General features: G+C 33.4%; 2 protein-coding genes across 3 annotated transcripts; both read right to left on the bottom strand.

Moving 5' to 3' along the window:
* Window positions 1-531: 531 nt before the first annotated feature.
* Window positions 532-3,405, bottom strand: LOC108476958 (F-box protein At5g07670-like). Of its 2 annotated transcripts, XR_001870174.2 has the most exons (3): window positions 1,550-3,405; window positions 1,239-1,413; window positions 857-978 (listed from the first exon to the last, which is right to left on the bottom strand). XR_001870174.2 is itself a non-coding variant. In XM_017779346.2 (2 exons), exons 1-2 carry the CDS (start codon window positions 2,713-2,715, stop codon window positions 711-713), a joined length of 1,434 nt encoding a protein of 477 aa, XP_017634835.1. In that variant the 5' UTR covers window positions 2,716-3,222; the 3' UTR covers window positions 532-710. The 2 variants fall into 2 exon arrangements, 1 of the variants encoding a protein (XP_017634835.1); XM_017779346.2 differs by lacking the exon at window positions 1,239-1,413 and having other exon boundaries at window positions 532-978; window positions 1,550-3,222.
* A 2,979-nt stretch (window positions 3,406-6,384) lies between these two features.
* Window positions 6,385-20,493, bottom strand: LOC108479663 (structural maintenance of chromosomes protein 6B-like). The gene is made up of 28 exons (XM_017782383.2): window positions 20,123-20,493; window positions 19,877-19,982; window positions 19,658-19,791; window positions 18,542-18,597; window positions 18,130-18,216; window positions 17,742-18,062; window positions 17,365-17,484; window positions 16,861-16,995; window positions 16,187-16,263; window positions 16,016-16,091; window positions 14,996-15,070; window positions 14,769-14,873; window positions 14,148-14,317; window positions 13,943-14,045; window positions 13,624-13,736; window positions 12,727-12,931; window positions 11,002-11,133; window positions 10,782-10,896; window positions 10,606-10,691; window positions 10,418-10,513; window positions 10,190-10,326; window positions 9,996-10,098; window positions 8,439-8,518; window positions 8,229-8,307; window positions 8,032-8,089; window positions 7,702-7,799; window positions 7,133-7,227; window positions 6,385-6,827 (listed from the first exon to the last, which is right to left on the bottom strand). The coding sequence occupies exons 1-28, from the start codon at window positions 20,277-20,279 to the stop codon at window positions 6,770-6,772; spliced, it is 3,177 nt and encodes a 1,058-aa protein (XP_017637872.1). The 5' UTR covers window positions 20,280-20,493; the 3' UTR covers window positions 6,385-6,769.
* Between the last annotated feature and the right edge of the window lie 868 nt (window positions 20,494-21,361).

Here is a 21,361-nt window from a genome sequence, read left to right as displayed (position 1 = left end):
TAAGATATAATCAAATTAATTCAAGATGATTAAATCAAAATTTAAAGTTAAAATAGGGATGACATATAATTATTTACCTTCGACCCTGGTACGAAGTTTGACCAATTCACTCTAACCTAACCTCAATTTTTAAAAAAAATTCGTCCAAATCTAAACTTGAAATTTAATAGGAAAGCCAATTTTAACTTCGACTCGTTCAGAATTTAATTTAATTGTTTTATTTTTATTTTGAAGTAAAATTACATTTTTATTTGTTTTATTTTTATTTTAAAGCAAATATTTTTTTAAATTTAAACTTAAAAGCCAAAATTTAATATTTTATAAATATTTTGAGACTGACGGAATTACCTCAAACCCAACCCGTATCAAATCTCATTTTTTTTGCCACCAGATCAAATCAAAATTGACCGTGGGAGGTCATAATAACTGGTAAACCCAAACTAAAAGGACGAGGGAAAAGGTACGAAATAAAGGAAAGATTAAAAGGAAAAGAATAAATATAATGCTGTTTACAGGGTACAGACATTAAAATTCCAGAATGCAATAATGAAGTGTTTTCCGTAATAAAAGAGTACATCAACATTTGAGTCACATGAGCATCCTCTGTTTTGTTGGCCAACCTAGTTAATACCCCCACTTATTGGTCTTACAGAAACTCTTTATATTACAAAGTTAGAAGTAGAGTAACATCAGCAGTGAAATTCTGCACCTTATGTCCTCTTGAAAAATCTACCACCTTTCTTTCCCATGCCGGTTCCTACAAGACTCGATGCAAGCAGTGATTTTGCATCCGGCCTCCACCTCAACTCTTTCAGAATGGAGAACAAAGTTGCAAGTGCAGGAGATATGTCGCTTTCATTTATGTTCTTGCATGATACCACTATAAGATTTTCAAGGTCCTGCCATGAAAGAATCACCGCTTCCAGACCTTCAGTTGTCAACAACAAGCATCCTTCTAAAGATAGCAGCTTCACTCTCCTGTCACAAAAGAAACTAATAACTGTAAAACTTTCAGCATGCCATCATTTCAGACATGTCAACTTCACGATCCATGCAAGTGATTGTAAATTAATTGATGCTCATTATATTGCAACCCAACAAGAACCATGATAGACTTATCATACATTTCAATAACTAGTTAGCCTGCAAATTGAGTGTAAAAAGTAAAAACAGGACATATATCATAATTGCATTGATCCAGTCCAACATAACCAGTCATATCTCATCTATCTGCATACCGGTGTGTTACGGATAACTTATTACTAGAACAATCAACAATTGTTCACCATGATTTGAACTTCATTGCATTGCTCAGCATTTCAAAATCAATGGCCAGACAGAGACTCATCATTGCGACAGAAAGCAACCCTTTTTTCCCCTTTATTTCAGGCCATGTTAACAGGCACTAAGGAACTGCAGAAGTGAAATATAGAAACTAAATGATTCCCTGAACAACTCTAACACAACTTATATGAAACTACGAGATGAGACAGAACAAATAAGCAAGGGAAATCATAAAGAACAATGCGAAAACAATCCAATGCATTACCTGCAAACACTTGCAAACCTGAACATATCATTATTCAATCCCCAGCAGTCCTGAATAACAATCTCTCTCACAGCTTCGCATACTCTAAACAGTGCTCTCACACTCTTCTTGCTCCGCAACTGACATTTCTGCAAATGCAACCGTTCGAGAGCAGGACAAAACCCCAAATACTCATCGCGGCCCGGACTCCGATCAATTCTCTTACAAGACAGTAACTTCAAAGTCTTCAAGTTCTCACAGTAAGACAACCCAGCCAACCATCCATCATCCATTTTATGATCACAAATAGTCAATTCTTCAAGCATCAAACAGCATTGCCCAATCGCTTTAATCCCATCAAAACTCCCTTCGCATCCACTAAGCTCAAGCCTAACCAACCTTTTACACCCTTGAGCTACGATGGTTAAACCAATGTCGGTAACCGACGAACTATAGAGTCCATCAACGTTGGCAACGAGTTTCACGATTTGCAAATTCTCACACGCCGCAATCCCACGTAAAACGTTGTCGTTGCACTTATGTAACTCCAATTCTTGCACAGTCAAACATTCTTCGGCCACCGTTAGCAGCCCCAACTCACTGGCGTTAATCACCACAAGCCTTCGAAGATTTGGACAGCCATTGGCAAGTGCTTGCAGCCCTTTGTCAACAGCTTCGACAGGCAATAGATCTTCTTCCAGAAACTTGCGATTTGAACAAAATCCAGAACCCATTTGCATAGAAACCAGCCGATGAGTCAACAGAATCCCAGAATCTCGCGGCGACAACAAACAGCCGTTGAGCAAATCCACGTGGGTCAAGTTGGGAAACCTCGTGAATAACCGCCCAGATTCAAGAAAATCCCAATCCAGGATCTTTAAGGACCGTATAAGGCGGCCTTGGAGATTGAGCCACCGCTTGCAGACGAGGGAGTTAGGGTTCCGTTGCAAATGCGGCAGCTTTGAAAGGATTTGTAGGAGGAGCTCGTCGGACAAGAGAAGGGTTCGATCAATGTTGGCGAAAGTTGGGATTATGGATTGGGATTTGGGGTCTTTCGGAGATAAAGACTGAAGGGGCATAGTGAACACCACATGCTTCAACGGCTTGGTGTTTCTGAGCCAAATGTCTGACCAGCTCGGTGGCTTCTTCTTCAATGGCGAATCTGCGTTTTCCGACAAAGCTGACATCGTTTCAATCAATGCCTTCTTCTTCTCCGGTTCTACTCTACTTCTTCCACTAAGTTTGACCTTTCTTTCACTGTTTTTGCCTATTTCACTAAATTACCATCTTCAATCTTTTGGATTATCCTTGCCCTGCAAAAAAGCGTAAAGTTTGAATTTCTCTGAAAGGATTTGGAGATTTTGGGGGTTTATTTTTGGGGCAGAGAAAGGGCGAAGATATTCTGAGTTTCAGTTTAGTGTCAAGAGAGAAGGCCAAGACTTTTATGCGCCTAACGGATTTCTTGAAGCGGTGGGGTCGGGATTTTTTGAATGTTAAACTTTCCATTTTACATTTCCTTTCTTTTTTTGTGGCGATTATACCCTCTCTTTTTTTTTATTCGAAAATTTGTTGTTATCTTCACGATCAAGGATTCTGGGCACCACATTACATTTTGTTTTTTTTAAGATTAAAGACACAGCTTTTCTTTTTAAAATCCGAATTTCTATTTAAACACGAATTATAAAAAAACTGTGATTTTCTTTTGTCTTTAAACTATAGATTCATCCATTTGAGATAGTAAACAGCATTAGAAGGCCACTCCTTTTTTTCTCTCATCAGATCTAATTTGGAAGTCTTTCCCAGATTTTTTATTTCCAACCACATCTGTTTGTTAGGCCAATATTTTTTTCATTCATGAATCAAGCTTCTTTTTGGCATCCTTCTTTTAGGGATATATCTCAGTGTAATATATAATCTTATGATTTTATATAATTATATTTACGAAATTTTAATTTAATTTAATTTAACTTTCATAAATTAATAACACAATTATTAATATAATATTATTTTATATTTTTATATTACATGTACAAATAATTATATTTGTCTAATATATATAAAAAAGATGTTGTACAATTAAATAACAGTTTAACAAATACTAATTACTTTAACAGTATTAAAATAACAAATAAATAATCTATTTACTCTAACCTTCTATATTTATTTGATTATTTCTTCTCTTCCATTTAACATATACTAATTATCTTATTGTTATAACAGAATAAACAAAAATTAATATATGTTAAATATCAGGAAAAAATAATGCGTTTCGACAAGAAACGAAAGCAAAATTACGTAAACATTTTTTTTTGGATAACTCGGCTTTCTTCTATATTGTTCCACCTAGGTTCAATGAATTTTAAATCTACCAATTTAACATCCTTATAATAAATTTATGGTTTTCAAAATTTTAATATTTTAATCTTTTCTAATTAATTTGTAATATTAATTTCTAAAAAAAGTATAATATCAATTTAAAAACTTTATGAATAATATAAATTAAAATGAGGAAGGATTTAAAGGCTATATTGAAAACATTTGGATCAACAATTAAATATTTTACCTATAAATAATATAGGCACCGTATATTTTTTTAATACAATATTTAAAGTAGGACATAAACTGATGAAGTTCAAATCTATATGTTTAATAAAATTTAATCACCTCTTAATATAAATAAATAAAATTTGTACAAACATTATTAAAGATAATACAAGGCTTCCGATTCATCACTATTTTGAGTCCATGATAATAACATCACATTATAAGTGAGTAAGACCGATTACTATTGGTAGTAAGCATTGAAAATTAAACAACATGAGAAATATCACATCACCACTCACTAAAGATGAACATTGTACCTACCTACCTGCTAAATTAAATTACCAACAAACTAATTACCCTTTTCAGAAGAGGTTTTATCGAGGGAGGTAGGTTTTTTTTAAGTAAAGTTTTTGAAGTGATGTCGAGTAGTTGATCATATCTTTAAATAATGGAGGTAATGTATATATATATATATATGGTGTTTATGCTCTATTTTAGTTTCAAGCTTTGTCCATGGATTCAAATTTCACTAAAGTAAAATGCTAAACATTTTTTTGGTGGTGAAGTACTTCCTAGAACTTGAGAGAAAAAACTCGATGCTAAAATCAAATATAAATGCCCCGAGTATAATACCTCAACTCTTTAAAAGTTCAATCGACTGCTCAACAAATGATATTTTATTTCCTGAAAGAAAGCCCTCAATAGGCTTTGATATTATTTGTAAAAGTTGAAGTCTTAAATTTTTTTAATATTCAATTTCAAATTTCACCGTGTACAATTGATGTGTGGATCTACTTCGTAAATTTTTAGACATTTATTATAATTGTATTGCGTTTGTATTGTATTTACTTATAAAGTATAAAAAAAATAAAAATCAATGACTTATAAGTAAAATTTTGTGTTCAAATATTGTCAATAAAACAAATGCTAAAAACACTTGCATTTAAAATCAAATACAATCCAACTCAGCTTCAGATTTAGTTAGAACCTTTATAGCTTACAAACATCGAAGGACCAAGACTCGAAAAAAACTCAAATGAATAAAATTAATTAATTTTTGCCCATATGAACTTTTGACAATTAAATCTACTTTGTACCTAAATTTTATTCTGATTCAGAACTTAAAAATGGTTCAACGTATAAGCCTAAAACATTAACGTGAGAAAGATGATTTGGTAACCTCAACCAGTAAGGTCCTTTTACATGTAATGCCACATCACTATGTTTGAAATATATATAAACATATATTAATTTTCGTTTTATTTTAAAAAATAAAAATGCTCTTTGACTATTTTAGAGTAAACTGTAAGTTACTTTATAATTCCTATTTTGATCACTCTTATTCTTTTATTAATTTAATCACTTTAATCAAAAATTATTCATATTAATCAGTATTATTAACCAATAACGGACTACTGACGTGATAAATTTTAGTTTCTAATTAAAACTATAGGCATCTATATAATTAATTCAAAACATTTTTATAATTTAATTGTAACAAATAACAGAAAAATTCCACATTGAAAAATAACCCTACAAAGGAAGAAAACTTCCGCCGACACCATGATTTTTCTAACCATTACTTGTTAAAGTTACAGTTATTTTTTTTTTTTTTTGAGATTAATCAGATCGGTTTTATTATTAGAGTTATTTATTTCACTAGTAAAAATAATTTTATTTTATTCAAACATAAATTTTTATTTGAAAAAAACCCTCATTTAGTTATAATAATAAATGCAAATGGCAATTTAATACAAAATTTAATATTACACCTATAAACTAAAATAACTTAAGAAATAAATTATAATCAAATTACATCCTGTATTAAGATATAAACGTCTTGAAATTATCTTAGAATATAAAATTATAGAATGACCAAAAGTTAAATAAAATAATCTTATTATAAAATATAATATTACAAGTCGTAATGTAAGATGGTCTACAGAGAAATAAAAACAAAGCAAATGACAACATCGCTCCTCTCAAAATGTAAAATTAAAATATTAGAAATTGAAAAAAAAGTAAAAAAGTAGGAATACTTGATGAAATAAAAAACAACAGAATAATTAACACAGAAAAACCAAAATTAAACCGTCAAATCTTAATAAACTTAAACTTATAAAACTTCAGTAAAAAGTTTCGAAAATAAACAAAAAAATATCCTTTCCCGTGCCGAAAAGAAGCCATGAGTGAGTGACTAAAAATTGAGTAAAATTAGATTATTGCTATTTATATACTAAAACGTGCGTATGAAAAAGTAAAATGATATTCCATAACAAGAGAGGTTGCAAGGGCCGGGCCAGAAGTTTAGCTTGTCTTGTTCTTATCAAAGCAAAAGTCCATAGAGATGGGTATATAAATATATTAATTTACATTAAGTTTGCCAAAGTCTGCAAATTCTGCTGGACTGTAAGCCGAGCATCCATGTTAGATTACCTCAATTTGCATAACCCAAAAGAGAACCTATAACTGATTAATGAAGAAGAAAGATAAATCTACATTGAGACATGCATACAGCCTTCCCCTGTGTTGATATTCATTTAACTTCGCATGCGCTTGAAGCGCAACAAAAATGAAAAACAGAAGCTTCTTAAGTGGGAAGGGAAGGGGGAGGGAGAAAGAGAAAACATGAATAATAATCATACATTATATTTAGGGAAGGAAATATAAGTTAGCTTTGTCTTACTGCAATAACAATCATAAGCGAGGAGCTGCCATCTGCTGTTTCTTTATCCTCTCTCCATTCTTCACATTGCTGTACAAGGAATCAAAATAATCCATATTTGTCAATCACAATCTTCATATTCTTCAATATCAACAACATGATCACAACTTCATATTTTGGCCGAGTGGCAAGTAAATAAGACGATCAGCCTGGCTTCATAACATTATCATGGTCTATGAAATTTGAACAGATTGTTGCTGGATATTATCAATTTAACTTAGGAACATAACTGTGCAAAAAAATAAACAGATGGAAAAAGAATTGGGTTGGGGGAGGAGCATCACGTACGCAGAAAGGAGAAACCGGACAAGCATACACAAAGTATAAACAATAACCTGATATCATGAGGTGTGATAAATATCCATTGGGATCCTTGAGCCAATGCAAACTCGACTAACGTGTCCAGGCTGATTTTTCGGCTAACAGCATCCTAGAGGAAAATATACATATGAATAGGAGTGTGAATGAGACACTAGTACTCGCACACTATTACAGTTCGACGCAAAAAAAATTCAAACTTGATACAGTAATTATAGAGCCGAGTTCGAGCAACTCGAACTATCGGTCGAACCGATTTCGAACTTAGTAACACTTTGATTCCAACGGCTTCAAAGCCTTACAAGCTTTTCATATTTTTATATTATTAAATTACGTTATTGCTTTTAATATATATTATTAATCCTAAGTTTAATTATTGAGATGAACTCGAGTACAAACATTGGTAAACGAGCTTAAAAATAGATGTTTGACCAAGCTCGAGCTTGGCAGTATTCAGGCTCAGCTCGATTACACCGCTACATATGAATCTGCTCAGTCTATAGTTTTATGCTTCTTGATGGACGATCACATTTACCTCAATCCCCAAGGGATAACACACACACCCCAAAGAAAACTCAAATCTCACCATGAACACATCAAACTCATCCATAGCTCGAAATGGGGCTTCAGTCATATCATGAAGAGCCAACGCAAAACATAATGTTGAGAAGGATCGCTCTCCTCCTAATCAGCAAATTATCAAAATAACACTAGAGTTAAACATTAATCAATTATGAAAATGTCTCTGACTGCTAATTTGGATGACATGGGAGTAAAAATTTTCCAAATAGATAAACATTTATGCCGGATTAAACACTAGTCATGAGACCACAAGCAGATAAATCTATATAGTGTTGTGAACTTGAAACTCTTACGAACACATTCTAAAAGGTATATGGAACGGGAAATATAAAACCTGAGAGCCCTCTTGTATCACGAATGATGGTGCTTGATGCATCTTGAGGCATTTTAACCTGTTAGACCAATAACAGGATCAGAAAATTCCTTAATAAAATGCAGAGAACTTTAAACTGGCACGGTGACCTGGTGAAAGACATAAGTAGTCTATTGAAATTACACCTTAAAGAACAAATAGAAGTTAGATATACTTACCTCTACTGAAAGGGTCTTTTCTTCATAACTAACATTAATGTGTCCACTGATACCTTTCTTTCCCAAATGGCCATTGAATCTAATTGTGAGGATTAACCAAAAAGGCATTAGCCATTACCAAATAGTTTAGATGACTCCCCCAACAAGAAGCAATAAAATATATACTCTTAAAGAACGCAACTTAATAATTGCAAGAAGCATGATACATACTGCCAAGTCAACTCGCGTCTCAGAAGTGATGCGTTACGTTGAAATTTTTTCCAACGCAAGTCGAGAGCTTTTTGACAAGCCTACAAGACAAGAATGACAACAGAAGGAAAAAGGCAAGAAACATTTACCAACATAAAATAAAACTTTATATAAGTAGACATACAGGGCACAAATAAGTTCTTTAAGAATTTACAATGAGCCGAAATAACTTTAAAATAAAAAAATTATCAAATGCCATATAACCTACAAAAAGGTTAAAAAAAGGTTGACATCACAATCCAGAAGCACGAATACTAGAAAAGATTATTTGACATTACTAAATAGAGAATTCTACAGAATATAATCTTCATCATAGAAGTACATTAGACAACAACCTTAAAGCTCCTAAGATCTACAAAACAATGTCTAACTGTTATGTCCTAACTCAGGCTAATTATATTGTATGTCAATCACTCTATAGTCTTTCAATCACACGTATTAATTCAAACAAAAGACAAGCAACAGATTGTCATTTCCATTCAGCATATAGGGATACTTAAATCGAAGGCTGTGACAAAACCAAAACTGAAACAAATCCAAAAATTCCCACCCAATTTGGGTTACCTATTTTGATCTCACTGAGCAGGTTACAACAATAATGCCATCCACATCACAGAAACTATACTAACATGTCTTCACTAAAAGAGACAGTTTTTATATCAAAGTTACACTTATTTCATGGAAGGTACTGTTTCCCTGGAATCACTGCCCACCCCCAACCAAAAAGAAACCAAAAGAACAAGCTTCTCTTCCTTTGTTGCCCAGACTCTCTGTTCTTTTTTGAAGTACCCATGTCCAACACATGGATACAAGGATGTGACCTCCAAGAATCCTTAAATAGAAAAAAAAATTCTTAATAAAATCTAACCATACCCATGTTGGATACATACCATATCTGACACACAACCGAGTCCAAGTAACATAGCATCCCTCTTTTCTTTTTCTCTTTCTAGGTCTCTTTCTCTTTCACTGCCAATTTGTCCCTCATGTTGCAATATTTATGATTGCAGATAAGAAGTAACGAAAGAAAATTAACCAACATAATGCAGAGAAGCACTTGATTTTAAGACCAGTGGACCATTAAAAGCTTGCACAGAAATGACAAACAGCAGCAAAACCTAGTGCCTCTAGAGCTTCTTTCCCCAGCAAAACAATCATCTTTCATTGGTTTCTTTCTTACTTACAGCATGTTCAGAGAGAACAACAAGAATATTCTATGACAAATGAATTTCTACAATGCCCTAGACGGCATGGAACTGATCCACTCTGAAAAACTTTCCTTTGTCGTACAACTCATTTCAAAACAAAGAGGGCCATGGGAAAAATGAAGCAAACAGAATTATCAAAATCCTCTAGATAGAAGGGGTTAACCCTGAAGTAATTAGGAATGAACACCAACAGAAACCACAGTACATCATGTAAAACAGATGTAAAAGCTCAGATCATGGTTAGCAATTTCATTGAATAAGAGTCCAACTGTCAAATTCTGGAGCAAATTGAACAACGGGTGGAACTTACATCTAATCTTTCTCGAAAAGCTTTATAAGTATGCAGTTCCCTCAAAATTCTACGCTCTTTCTCCTGATGCAACATCCTAAGATCATCAATCGATTCCGAATATCTGCAGAAAATAAAAAGAAAACATAGAATCTAACTGCAAGCAGATATTTGGGTATTTTACGAGTGAAAAATGGAAAATTAACAGCCCATACTGTTGGCTCTCATGCATAAGTCTCTGATTCAGTCTCTTCAGCTTAGCATCCAGTTGCTCAGTTGTGGTTTCATCCCTATCTCCTAAAGCTTCAATATCACTCTCAGGGCAAATAACAGAAGCCTTTTTATAGCTCTCCTGCAATGTCGCCAAGACATAACATGGACTACAAAATTATAAAGACACTCTAAATGATTGGTTCTATATCTAGAAAGGCATAAAAATCAACCTTACGATCCTTTTCAAGTTCCAGATATTTTGCCTCTGCCTCCTTGATTTGAGGAAGAACCTTGTTGTTCATAATATTTTCATAATGGAGCTTATTCTGAAACAGAAACTTTGATTCATGAATTCAAATTTCTACACTGTAGTTATAGAAGTAAATGAATAAAAAATTGACTGAGAAGGAAAGTAAACCGCTTCTGCATTGTGTATTTCTTTCTCTATCTCTGTTAACTCCTCCTCTGCTTTCTGAAAGGCTTCAACCTCCCCCTTTGTTGACTCTATAATACATATAAGGAGTAAATAAAATGCAGGTAACGCCACGTTCAGAATTGAAGTAAGCATTTAACATAATATCATTGAAATAATACCCCCTAAATCCTCAAATGATAACTTAAGAGTTCTGGCCTTTTCTTCTGCTTCATTGATCCTATCTTTAAGTGCTTCTAGCAATGCTTCCTTCTTCTTGATCACCATTTTACCATCCTAAATACAATTTAACGAGGAAGATACCATTAGAAAAGGTTTATAAATTAATAGAATCAAAGTATAAAAGCATGATTTGTAAGCCAAGTCAATCATGGAACAAACTGAAATTTCTTGAAGAAGTTCATTAGTAGTTGACTCGGGCAACAGACTAGCATCAACAGCATGTGACTTCTGCATATCCTGCAGTTTCATTCTCTTAGCCATGAACTCCCGTTCCACATCCAAGCGCCTTTTCTGCGGAACACAAAGAAGTAAAGCACGCAACACAGCGCATACTAGCACACATTAACCCAAAAAGAGATGCAGACAACAAAGAGAAAGATTAAAAGATACGACAAGGAAGATGAAAGAAATTCCCACCATTAGTAATTTTTACACCCATGAGCCTATGCAAGGAATTAAGGCGCAAAAAGTCAGCAATGATGACGCAAACTTACTTTTCAAGGTAGAAGACATTATGTAGAAGTGTTATCAAACCATAGAAATAAAATATTTTAATCTATTTTAAGTAATAGATATATGTTCTACAAACTATATAAACATCATAGTTAAGCACTAATACAAGCATAATTTGAGAACAATACTTCTAAAAACTGAATACACTAATAGGACATGACACAACAGTCAACTTAAAGATTCTCAAAATTGTAGTTAAAGTCTCTTACTGGTAATATCAACCAGATATTGAAGTAAAATGAAGAGATTAAGTGACGTTCTTCATTCATACGTAAGTAATAGATATTGAAGTAAAAAGAAATGAATCTAGATTGCAACAGGTAAGGAATACTTCATGCAACTCGATTTCCACTCTTAATCTTCTACCATTGCCTCTATCCTTCATCTTCTTAAACCTTCAACAGTTCAACAAATTAACAAGGAATGAATGAATCTTAATATGGAATTCATTAGTTGTTTGGTTTTATAAACTGTGGCTTCTTATTCTTCCTCAATTGATTAAACTCTGATGTTTTGAGAAAAATCTGAGGAAAAAATCCCTTCTACTTTGGTGACCCCACCTTGTCTGTTTGTATATTGACCATGACCATTTTCTTTTCTTTTTTTAAAGAATTATTTTTTGGCGTGTTTATGCATGTCCAATATGAATCCTGCTGTTCCAGCAGTCTGGCCAAGTTGGATACCGGCATGAGGATGCCATATCCTTCAAATTCTGTCTACAGGTCTAAAATCACATGCAATTAAAAGACATGTAACTTCAAAATCAATAACATCATGAAGCCAAGAAAGCTGGAATTGTGTTTAGCCCCCTAAGGGACAAATTTATTGAGACAGCGCAATATCGCAAATCAGACTCATGTCCATGTGCTTCCAATAAACAGCAATGCAAAGGAAAAGTTGCAACATGCTTTTAGACTAGTATTACGCTTCAAACAGAATTTTAAATAAAAGCGGAAAAAATTATAAGCATCCAACCTAAAACCAATTGGTAATGGCCGGTAGAGCTCGACTCGAATATAAGACAGCAGGAAACCCAATAATTAATATATGTGAAATAACACCACTCAACACTACCACTCATTTGTAACTCAAGTTCAAAAAGGGCCTAAACAAGGGCAACCTCACAAGGGGTCATCAACCCATACAGGATTAGTCAAGAATAACATAACACACCTAGGTTTTAATACCACGTTAAGAAGCATCCAACCAAATCCAATTGATAATAATTGGAGGGCCAACATCATTATAAAACCAAAGAAAACCCAAAATTTGATAAATCTGGGATAATACCACTTAATAAGAAGGGAAAGGAAATGAAATAAATTTCAAAAAGGAAAAAATATCGGCACCCAAATTTTAACACATTATTACCTTCTTATTATCCAGCTTCCTGTTAAAATCCTGAACCTTTTTCTCTAGCTCCCTCTTCCTACTTTTGCGCTGATCAATATCTTGTTGAATATTTGACACATGACTTTCAAACTCCTTAACTTGATCGCCAAAAGAACCCCGAAGACGGCCAATTTTAAGATTTTTGTTTATGGGAAGAACTGTCTGGACTGAACCCCGTGAAAACCTGAGAAATCAGAAAAACATCCAACTAAATCACTTAAAATGCAAGTTTAGCTGGTGGGAATTATAACAATCACATAAAGCATCCAAAATTACAACATCCTGTAACCAATCCCATGCTAGGTCAATTTCAGTAATAAAGCCAGCACTTGGATCATTCCTGTAACCTTTTCTTATACATATCTTTTGGCGCAACTACATCTGGATGGGATTGTTTGACACATGAGATGGCAGGTTTGGCTAGGTAATATAACGAAAATGTATTGGACTGCAAAACCAGAAATGAAAATTCAACCACATCCAACAACATAGCATTTTAATTAATCAAGTTATTTTAAATTCTTAAACTCCAAGCTTTTTCAATTATATTTTATGAATTCAAATAGCTTCTTAGGATAAATGTAAGTTTTGAATTAAAGATGAGAACAATCTTAAGATTTGAGAACAGAACTAATTATCTTCAGTTGGAATTTGACAGAACCAACATAAAAGAATGATCTAAGGTCTTAGATTTGTGCCTTTCCTATTCAGCACAGCTTTAAATCCTCCTAAACAATATATTTAGATTCACAATCCAAATTAAACCCTCACTCCCATCAAAAATTGGTTCAACAATGACCATTAATGAACAGTAGAAGTAAATAAAAAAGATAATACATGAGAACATGAAAAAGATATAAAATTAGTTCAACTTACATTTTAAACCCGTCTAGGGTAAAAACCTCCAACATATTCGGTATTCTTTGATCAAATGCAACAGCTCTTCCCATATTGTAATCCTTGACAAGAACTTGCCTCTCAGCTTTACACTGAAAATACAGAGAAAGTGCAACACATAAACCAGCAGTAATAGCTCCTTAAGAACAAGTATGAGAAAGATTCAAGGACCAAGCTCATTGATTCCTGCCAAACTAACAAACCTCTGCATTGTGAATAAGGAATAGAAGTTCTAAAAGAAATGAAATAGGTAGAGAAGGTTCTTAAAAAAAGAAACTTATGAGAGACATAAAATTACCACATCTACCAAGACATTGTAGATGGTAGGATTATCTGAATGTAAAACAGATAGAGTAGTTGGGTGGCTCGTCTGGGGGAGTGAATGATTTGGTATTATCAACCTACAATGAAAGCAGAACCAAATATCAAGACGGAAACAATAGTAAAACACCAGTGCTATAGAAGGAGGCTTTTTAAGAAAATTAGAATTCTCATCCCTTCACCTTGGTCTTGAAAACCTCTGTATGACAATTGGAAAGAAGTTATATCTTGCCTCCCTTGCACATTTTCTAAGAGCACAAGCATCCTCAGAATTTGTAACAATGAATGCATTTAGCATCTTCCCAATAGCTCGTTCAACAGCAGGAGCCCATGTATCACCATTGACCAATGTCTGCAATGCAATAACCACAAAGCTAACAGTTGCCAAAAAGTTGTCCAGAGTTTACACAATATGGAAGCAGTGATAACTGATACCTATGGTTGTACTTATAGCAAAAAACAAAAATGGAAAAATTTGAAAGTAAAAAGCCTCTGAAGTCGGAAAATAAAAGAACTAGGTTCAGATAAGAAAAACCCACTTATTTTTCCAGCAAAAGCTTCAATACAATTCCTGCAAGCAATTGTTCTTTCAGGTATGAAATCCTAAATTGTCTATACCATTAACATGGCAAAAGAAAAGTTCAATGATTTTCAAAGATATCTTGAGATAGGAAAACTTGAAAAAGATCCAGCATTCTGCAGCCAACACCAAATGGACAAGCAGATCTTATACTATCAAACAAAGCTCTAGACATTTAGTTCCTTCGCATACAAAATTTCTGTAGCAATTACCCATTACTCACCACATGAGCACCAATTGGACCAATTGGTGGCATGCTAAATGCCTTGTGATGCCTCTCAATTTCACGTAGAAGACGTAGCACTCCGTCACCACCAAAGGCAGTGACCTGTCAAAGAAACACGGAATAGAATCACAGTTGAAAGATGCTCTTAAAAATGTTCAGGGGAAAAAAGCACATCCATCCTCATTTGTTTCATCTAAAACCATAAAAAAAAGAGTTGCCCAGACCTTGTTGGTTTGATGTAGACGGAGCTCACAAATTTGATGATGAACTTCACGCTGCTTTCTTTCGTAGTAATTTATCTATAAAAGGGAAAACAGTATCACTGATGTGAAGTAATTCAAGAGGAAACTATTTCCATAGGCTAAGAGAAATTAAGCATGAAATTAGAAGAACTAAATCTGGAACAAAAGAACAATAAAAGCAATTTGCAGAAGTCAAAAATAACTCCTCTACACACAACTGAACAGGTTAAAAAATTAACTGTAGTCAGGAGTAATAAGACAAGGGTATTTTGAAGCAATAAATTGAGAATGTTCCAAAACCCTTACTTGGCATGTTAAAATGCAAGACCCTCTTATGTTCCACAGTCACTTATCCTTTAAAACCTTTACCAGCTAAAGATACCATTGAAGGGTACACTTTGCAGATGTCTAGCTATCAAACATAACAGCAACAGTAACTAATATCACCACAAAATAAAACATTGCATTTTATAACTCACATTCAAACATTTCACATGTGCACATAGGAACCGCACAACTATGCAAACTCCATGTGGCCATTTCAAAGTACAAGCAGAAGCTGAACCGTCCCAAAATCAGAGAGACTTCTAGGAGCTATAACAATATAATAAACTTATAAATGAATATCCAGAGAAAAAAAATTTGGAGGGGGGGGGAGGGTTTAACCCCACAAACAGCTTGCAGTTGTTGCCTGAATTTTGAGCTACACCGCATTAGTGGGAAGAGCATTAGTGAATTAGAGTGACTCATTGACAGAAAGAGTAATAACAAAATTGATCAAGGCTAAAGAATATTGACTGAATGCTCTTTCCTTCGGCAAGCTAAGAGGTACAACTTGAGTAAGGTTACAACTAAAGAAAATATAAGCATGATACTCGAAATCAGTACCATAATCCTCTTCTAGGGTCATATTGTAAAATCATAACTCACTACCAAAGAGTCAAAACAGAAAAGCAACCTCACATTCATAAAAAACTTAATAATATCTGAACTTCCCCCTACCTCATCATTAATCTTCTTCATTGCATCCATTTCTGCTGAAATCTGTTCTGATAAAGTATTCTCCTCATCCTTCAAACTGTAAGGTAATTGTATTTTAAGGGTCAAGGCAGATCTAAAACAACAAGGTGGTAACAGGAGCATAACGAATAAGGAAATGAAAAAGTGGATAACCTAGAGAGCAATGACTGGACATTATCAACAGCATATTCCAGTTCCTTAATCTGCTCTTCTATTTCTGATTCTTCAGCCTGCAGAACCACAAAAGTAAAAATATAAATCCCCCAATCCAATGAAGTATGCCAAAATTAAGCAACCATTGACCTTCCACTCTATATTAGGAGACCAAACTAATTGTATAACAACTAGATTAAGAATAATCAAATAAAGACCCAGACAAAAGAAGCATCATGGTAGTACTCTCTTCAGTTGGTTGGGGAAAGTTATTCAGCAATACACCAAAGACAACACCATTTTAACTGTTCAAAAAATTAGTACATTAAAAGGCAATGTTTCTCGAACCAAACATCTTTCATACTTACAATGGTTGAATATAAGAACAAAAGCTTGCAAAGCATTAATCACTGCACTTTTATGTTGCTACCAATGAGAAAGGTTATCATGAAATAGAGGCCAAAGTGAACAAAAACATAGTATGGGCATGTACTTAGAACTCAGAATACATATATCCTTCAAAAGATATCAAATTAAAAAAAGTGCATGTAATGCATGAATATTATGTAAGAAAAACCATAAAATTTACACATTTTATTTCAAAATGAATATAACTCATCAATAGTCAAAATAACAACTTAACAAGTCACATGGAAGAAAAAACCATGAAAGACCTGTGTGTTTCTAATATGTTTATCCTGAATATCACGGGCTTGCTCTTCAAGCCTCCTAACATCATTCCTCATCTTGTGAATTTGCTTAGTGCCGCGGCGATGCTCTTCTTCAAGCTCAAGCTTTTCTTTCCTTGCCTTAGAGAAATAAAGAGTGAACAGAACTCTATAAATATTATAGTCAGACCAATGATTACACAGCAAACACATGAAAGCCTACGCAGAAATTATAGGATGTGATGACAGATTAAATGAACAGACAAGAAATAATAAGAGTTCTTTATGAAAACTCAAAATTCAGCTTTTTATTCCTATTAAACCATGACTAAACCAATTAAAATAAAAAGTAGTACAACATTCACTCTCAGTTAAAGATTAAAAAAATAAACTGATAATAAGTCTAGCAACAACATAAAGGCTAATCAAGTAATCCCCAAAGGATTACAGCCCACATAAATTATTCAACCTGTCTTCTGAAAGAACAAAGATTGAAAACTATTCATGTACCGAGCAAAGAGCGTCCCACAATTCATCTTTCTTTCTTTTCACTTCAGATGTTTTCTCCACCAAAGAAGCAACTTGAACTTTCTTCTTCGAAAGGCGTTCCAACAACTTCTCCAATTTATCCTGCAAGTGATCAAAGAATTCCATTGTCAATGAATGAGAGCTAAACTTTTGGAAAACTAGCTTAAAGTAAGAGATTAAAGACAACAATAAACATTCATTATCATGACTCGGGCATAGAATATCAGACTAGTAACCAACCAACAGATGCGCAAAGTTATTCTTTTGCTATGTATTTAAAGACTAACAAATGACTTCTAACAATAGCACAGCAAGGACAAGTTGTTATGACATGTTTGACACAAGAAATTATTACTCACTAATGTTGAATCAATTTTAGCCTGGCAAGTGGGAATGCGCTTTTTCAGCGTTTCAATGTTCTTTGCTTGCTCTTGTAAACGCTTATCTTCATCATACACCAATGACCAAGCAAGCTTTTTCCTTAACAGCTGCACCTCCTGTGAAATCTGTTCTACACGCTTTATGTTTTCAATCTTTTCTTGCAGTTCACTCAATTCAAGCTGTGCAGGTCTTATCAATTTTTCCAACTCATCTACAAGAGCACATGCATCCTTCAATTGTTTAATAATACTTTGTAAAAGCTCATCAACTTGTTGAAGAAGCGTAGCCTTGAAAAAGAACTGAGTGATAAATAGTGTCAGCACGATGCCCAAATGGTTCATTTCAGAATAAAATTCGTAGCATTACCTTGAATTTATCTCTGTCATTCCCAGAGTGCAAAAACTCCCTGCTTTTGTCTTGACTCATAATAACACACGGATTCTCGACGTCAATCTACAGGAGTAGAATGCAAATTTTCAAATATCTGTGTAATTAGGCTCACAAGAGAGTATAGTTTTCAAACTAAGTGTGAAATCAAAGTAAAATGGTTGTCAGTAATTGATAGACATGGAGAATACTGTTAGGAGGAAAAACACGATCTTGGTCCGGTGTTATGCACCATCAAAAATTATCATAAATGCAACCCCATTTGACAATTAAGATTTCATCATGTCGCATCTTAGATCAAACAAATTAATGACAGACCATGTACTATCAAGAAAACAACAAAATGATGCAGATAAAGAATTTAAAGCATACTTCTTAGATAAACACTCACATTGAAATGTTCAACCAGCTCACGAAGGTCCTCTTTGCGGCTAGCAACTTTTCTACCTGTCCAATGCCTCAGGAGTAAGAGAAGATAGAGCAAATACAATAACCACTTTAGCATCACATTTGCAACAAAAACACAAAACAAAAGGAACTCATGAGATGATTAGTACAACACATACAAAACATTGGCTATTAAAGGAACTATTAAGACACCAGACTACTAAGGCCACGTTTAGCATTTCTTTCGGCTGTCCAAAAGCACTTTTTAACAGTAAAGGCAAATACTAAACAATCAGCTTTTAGCTTTAAAGCGGCTTTTCAAATGCCCTCTTTCAACCAAAAAGCTGAAATTAAGTGCTTTTGGCTTTTGAAAAAGTAGTTTTGATGTGAAATTATAAAATCACCCTCTTCATTTATGTTGGGCATACAATTTACATTCAAACATTAAAAACTCCCTCTTTCCAATTGAAACTTCGAACATCGTAGGTGACATTTGTGGGGTCAAACTTCTAAATTATTTTAAATACTTTAGTTAATTAAATTTTACAAAAACTATATTTAAAAATACTTCATTGAAAATTTTTATTATATAGTTTTTAAATTCTTATCCTTCTAAAGAATGAGAATCCAAAGTTGAAAATTTTTACCGCTAGAAGTTAAAATGTGACACATTCAGGGAACCAAAAGTATTTATAATATCTATATTGAATATACAATTATTTTCTCTTTCAAATTTTATATGATAATATGAAATATATAGTATTATATATTTAAATTTGTAATGATTATGTTTGTATGTAATTTTAATACTTAAAATATGGTTTAGATATTCAAATTAAATTTTAAAACAGTTTATATTAATTGCTTAAAAAATTAGATTTATACTTCATATATCATAAATTAACAAATTTAAATAATATTTACACTAATTAATTTTTAAAATTCAAGAGTATATCTAAAACATACATTTAAATCTCACTTACTTTTCGATAGTAATACTAAACATTTGAAATGAAGAGGCATACTTTTTCACAAAACATTTCAAAAAACACTTCACTGCAACAACAATACAAAAATAGCCCTAAAGCAAATTGATATCACAAGGGAAAATGATCCAAACCTTGTCGATCTTTCAAAACAGTGGAACTCGTAGTGTCAGAAATCCTGCGTTCAATAATTATGGTATCACCAAAAATTTCTGGCTTAAAAGAATCAACTCCTTCGTTTTTGATATCCACTTGAACCGTAGCATAACTGAGAATTAAAATGTATATAAGATATATATCACACAAATTACCCGTCACTAAACCAAGGAAAAATTAAAGGCAAAAAAGGGAACCTGCAACCAGTTTTTATGAATTCCTTCAACTTAGACGCTCTCTGAGTTTCTCTAGCGCGGCAGCCAAACGCGATACATAAAGCGGTCAGTATCGCGCTCTTCCCGCCTATGAACACATAAACCAAACATGTTGCTCATATTACAAAATTTTCACGCAACATAATTCAAGACGCAAGATGTATATATATATATATATATATATATATAAAGAGAGAGAGAGAGAGGGAGGGAGGAAGAGATATGTACTTCCGTTTTGACCGGTGATGAAATTAACCCACTCGCCGAGTTCGATTTCGAGACTACTGTGGCACATGAAGTTCTCTAACCGGATCCTCCTAATGGTACCCGCCCCGGATCGTTGAGCGCCATACATCTGACAGGAAAAAACCCTAGAACTACTCATGGTTGTATCCTGGGGTCTCCCGACCACCAAAACCCTAGAATCACGAGAAACGGAAAAATTAAAGTTCTGAACGAAGACAGTACAAGGAAACTTGCCCTTGACTCTTGAGATGGGGAGGTGTTTAAGGCGGGAAAGAAAAGGGGGTGCACCACTCTTGTCTATCAGACAATGAAGAAGCCCAGGCCCGATGCCTCCATTAATAGTAGATTTTAAGCCGGTTTAGTTAAAGGTGAACCTGATATTGAACCCTACACAATAATGGGCTCAGATCCGCTGATCTGCAAATGAGCTTTCCCTTGAGCAAATATTTTCATAGCAAGTGTTTTGACCAAAAACGATATGCATGTAACAAAAATGTTACTATGGATGAACATCAATGAACATCATCCTTGTGAGTTTGTCATTGGTGCATTTAGTCTGGCTTTCAATCCAACGTATCTATAGTGTGTTGGGATTTTGTGAAATTTTTACATTGATGCAATTATGCTGCCTTTCGATCCAGATGTGTTGGGATTTTGTGAAACTTTTATTTTTATTTTTTTTACAAACTGGTCACACTCATATGTAAATTTCAATTAGTGAATTTGAGATTTAATGAATTCACTAGACCTTCAGTGAAAAGGGCAATTTTCCATTTTCACTATTTAAATATTACTTTTATTATATTAATTTTAATGTAAATATTATTTTAATTATTATTTAAAATAATAGAATTTTAATAAATTTGGTTAATCAGTAAAATTGTTTTTAATAGTTTAATATATAAATATAATTTTAATTATACATTTGTTTAATCTAATTTCTTTAAATTATTTTCTACTTTCACCTCATTATCATTGTCACGTTATCCAAACATATACCTCATCATTGATTTTAATCTCTCTACTATAATAGTTAATCTCATCGTCACCGCTATTTTCAATCTCACTGAAACTAATCTTATCGCTCATCTAAACTAAGTGTTAAAGTAAATATATTACAGTTACTAACAAACTTTATATTAAAATTAAATATTTTTATTCTTCAAAAATATTTCATTTTTTAATAATTTTAAATTGTTTTTAAAGTAATATATAACACAA

Source organism: Gossypium arboreum, chromosome 12 (assembly GCF_025698485.1).
Source record: "Gossypium arboreum isolate Shixiya-1 chromosome 12, ASM2569848v2, whole genome shotgun sequence".
In the NCBI taxonomy this organism is placed as follows: domain Eukaryota; kingdom Viridiplantae; phylum Streptophyta; class Magnoliopsida; order Malvales; family Malvaceae; genus Gossypium; species Gossypium arboreum.
Note: the sequence above shows the minus strand (reverse complement) of the source record. Positions and strands in the feature narration are given on the sequence as shown.

Excerpts from the sequence above, each read along its gene's own strand:
- LOC108476958 (XM_017779346.2), bottom strand. The coding sequence starts at position 2,715 with ATGTCAGCTTTGTCGGAAAACGCAGATTCGCCATTGAAGAAGAAGCCA. Across the intron at positions 979-1,549 it reads AGGTTTGCAAGTGTTTGCAG|GAGAGTGAAGCTGCTATCTT; the intron begins GTAATGCATTGG and ends CTTTTGTGACAG.
- LOC108479663 (XM_017782383.2), bottom strand. The coding sequence starts at position 20,279 with ATGAGTAGTTCTAGGGTTTTTTCCTGTCAGATGTATGGCGCTCAACGA. Across the intron at positions 11,134-12,726 it reads GGAAGCTGGATAATAAGAAG|AAAAGGCGCTTGGATGTGGA; the intron begins GTAATAATGTGT and ends TGTGTTCCGCAG. Across the intron at positions 10,692-10,781 it reads ATCATTTGAGGATTTAGGGG|AGTCAACAAAGGGGGAGGTT; the intron begins GTATTATTTCAA and ends TATGTATTATAG.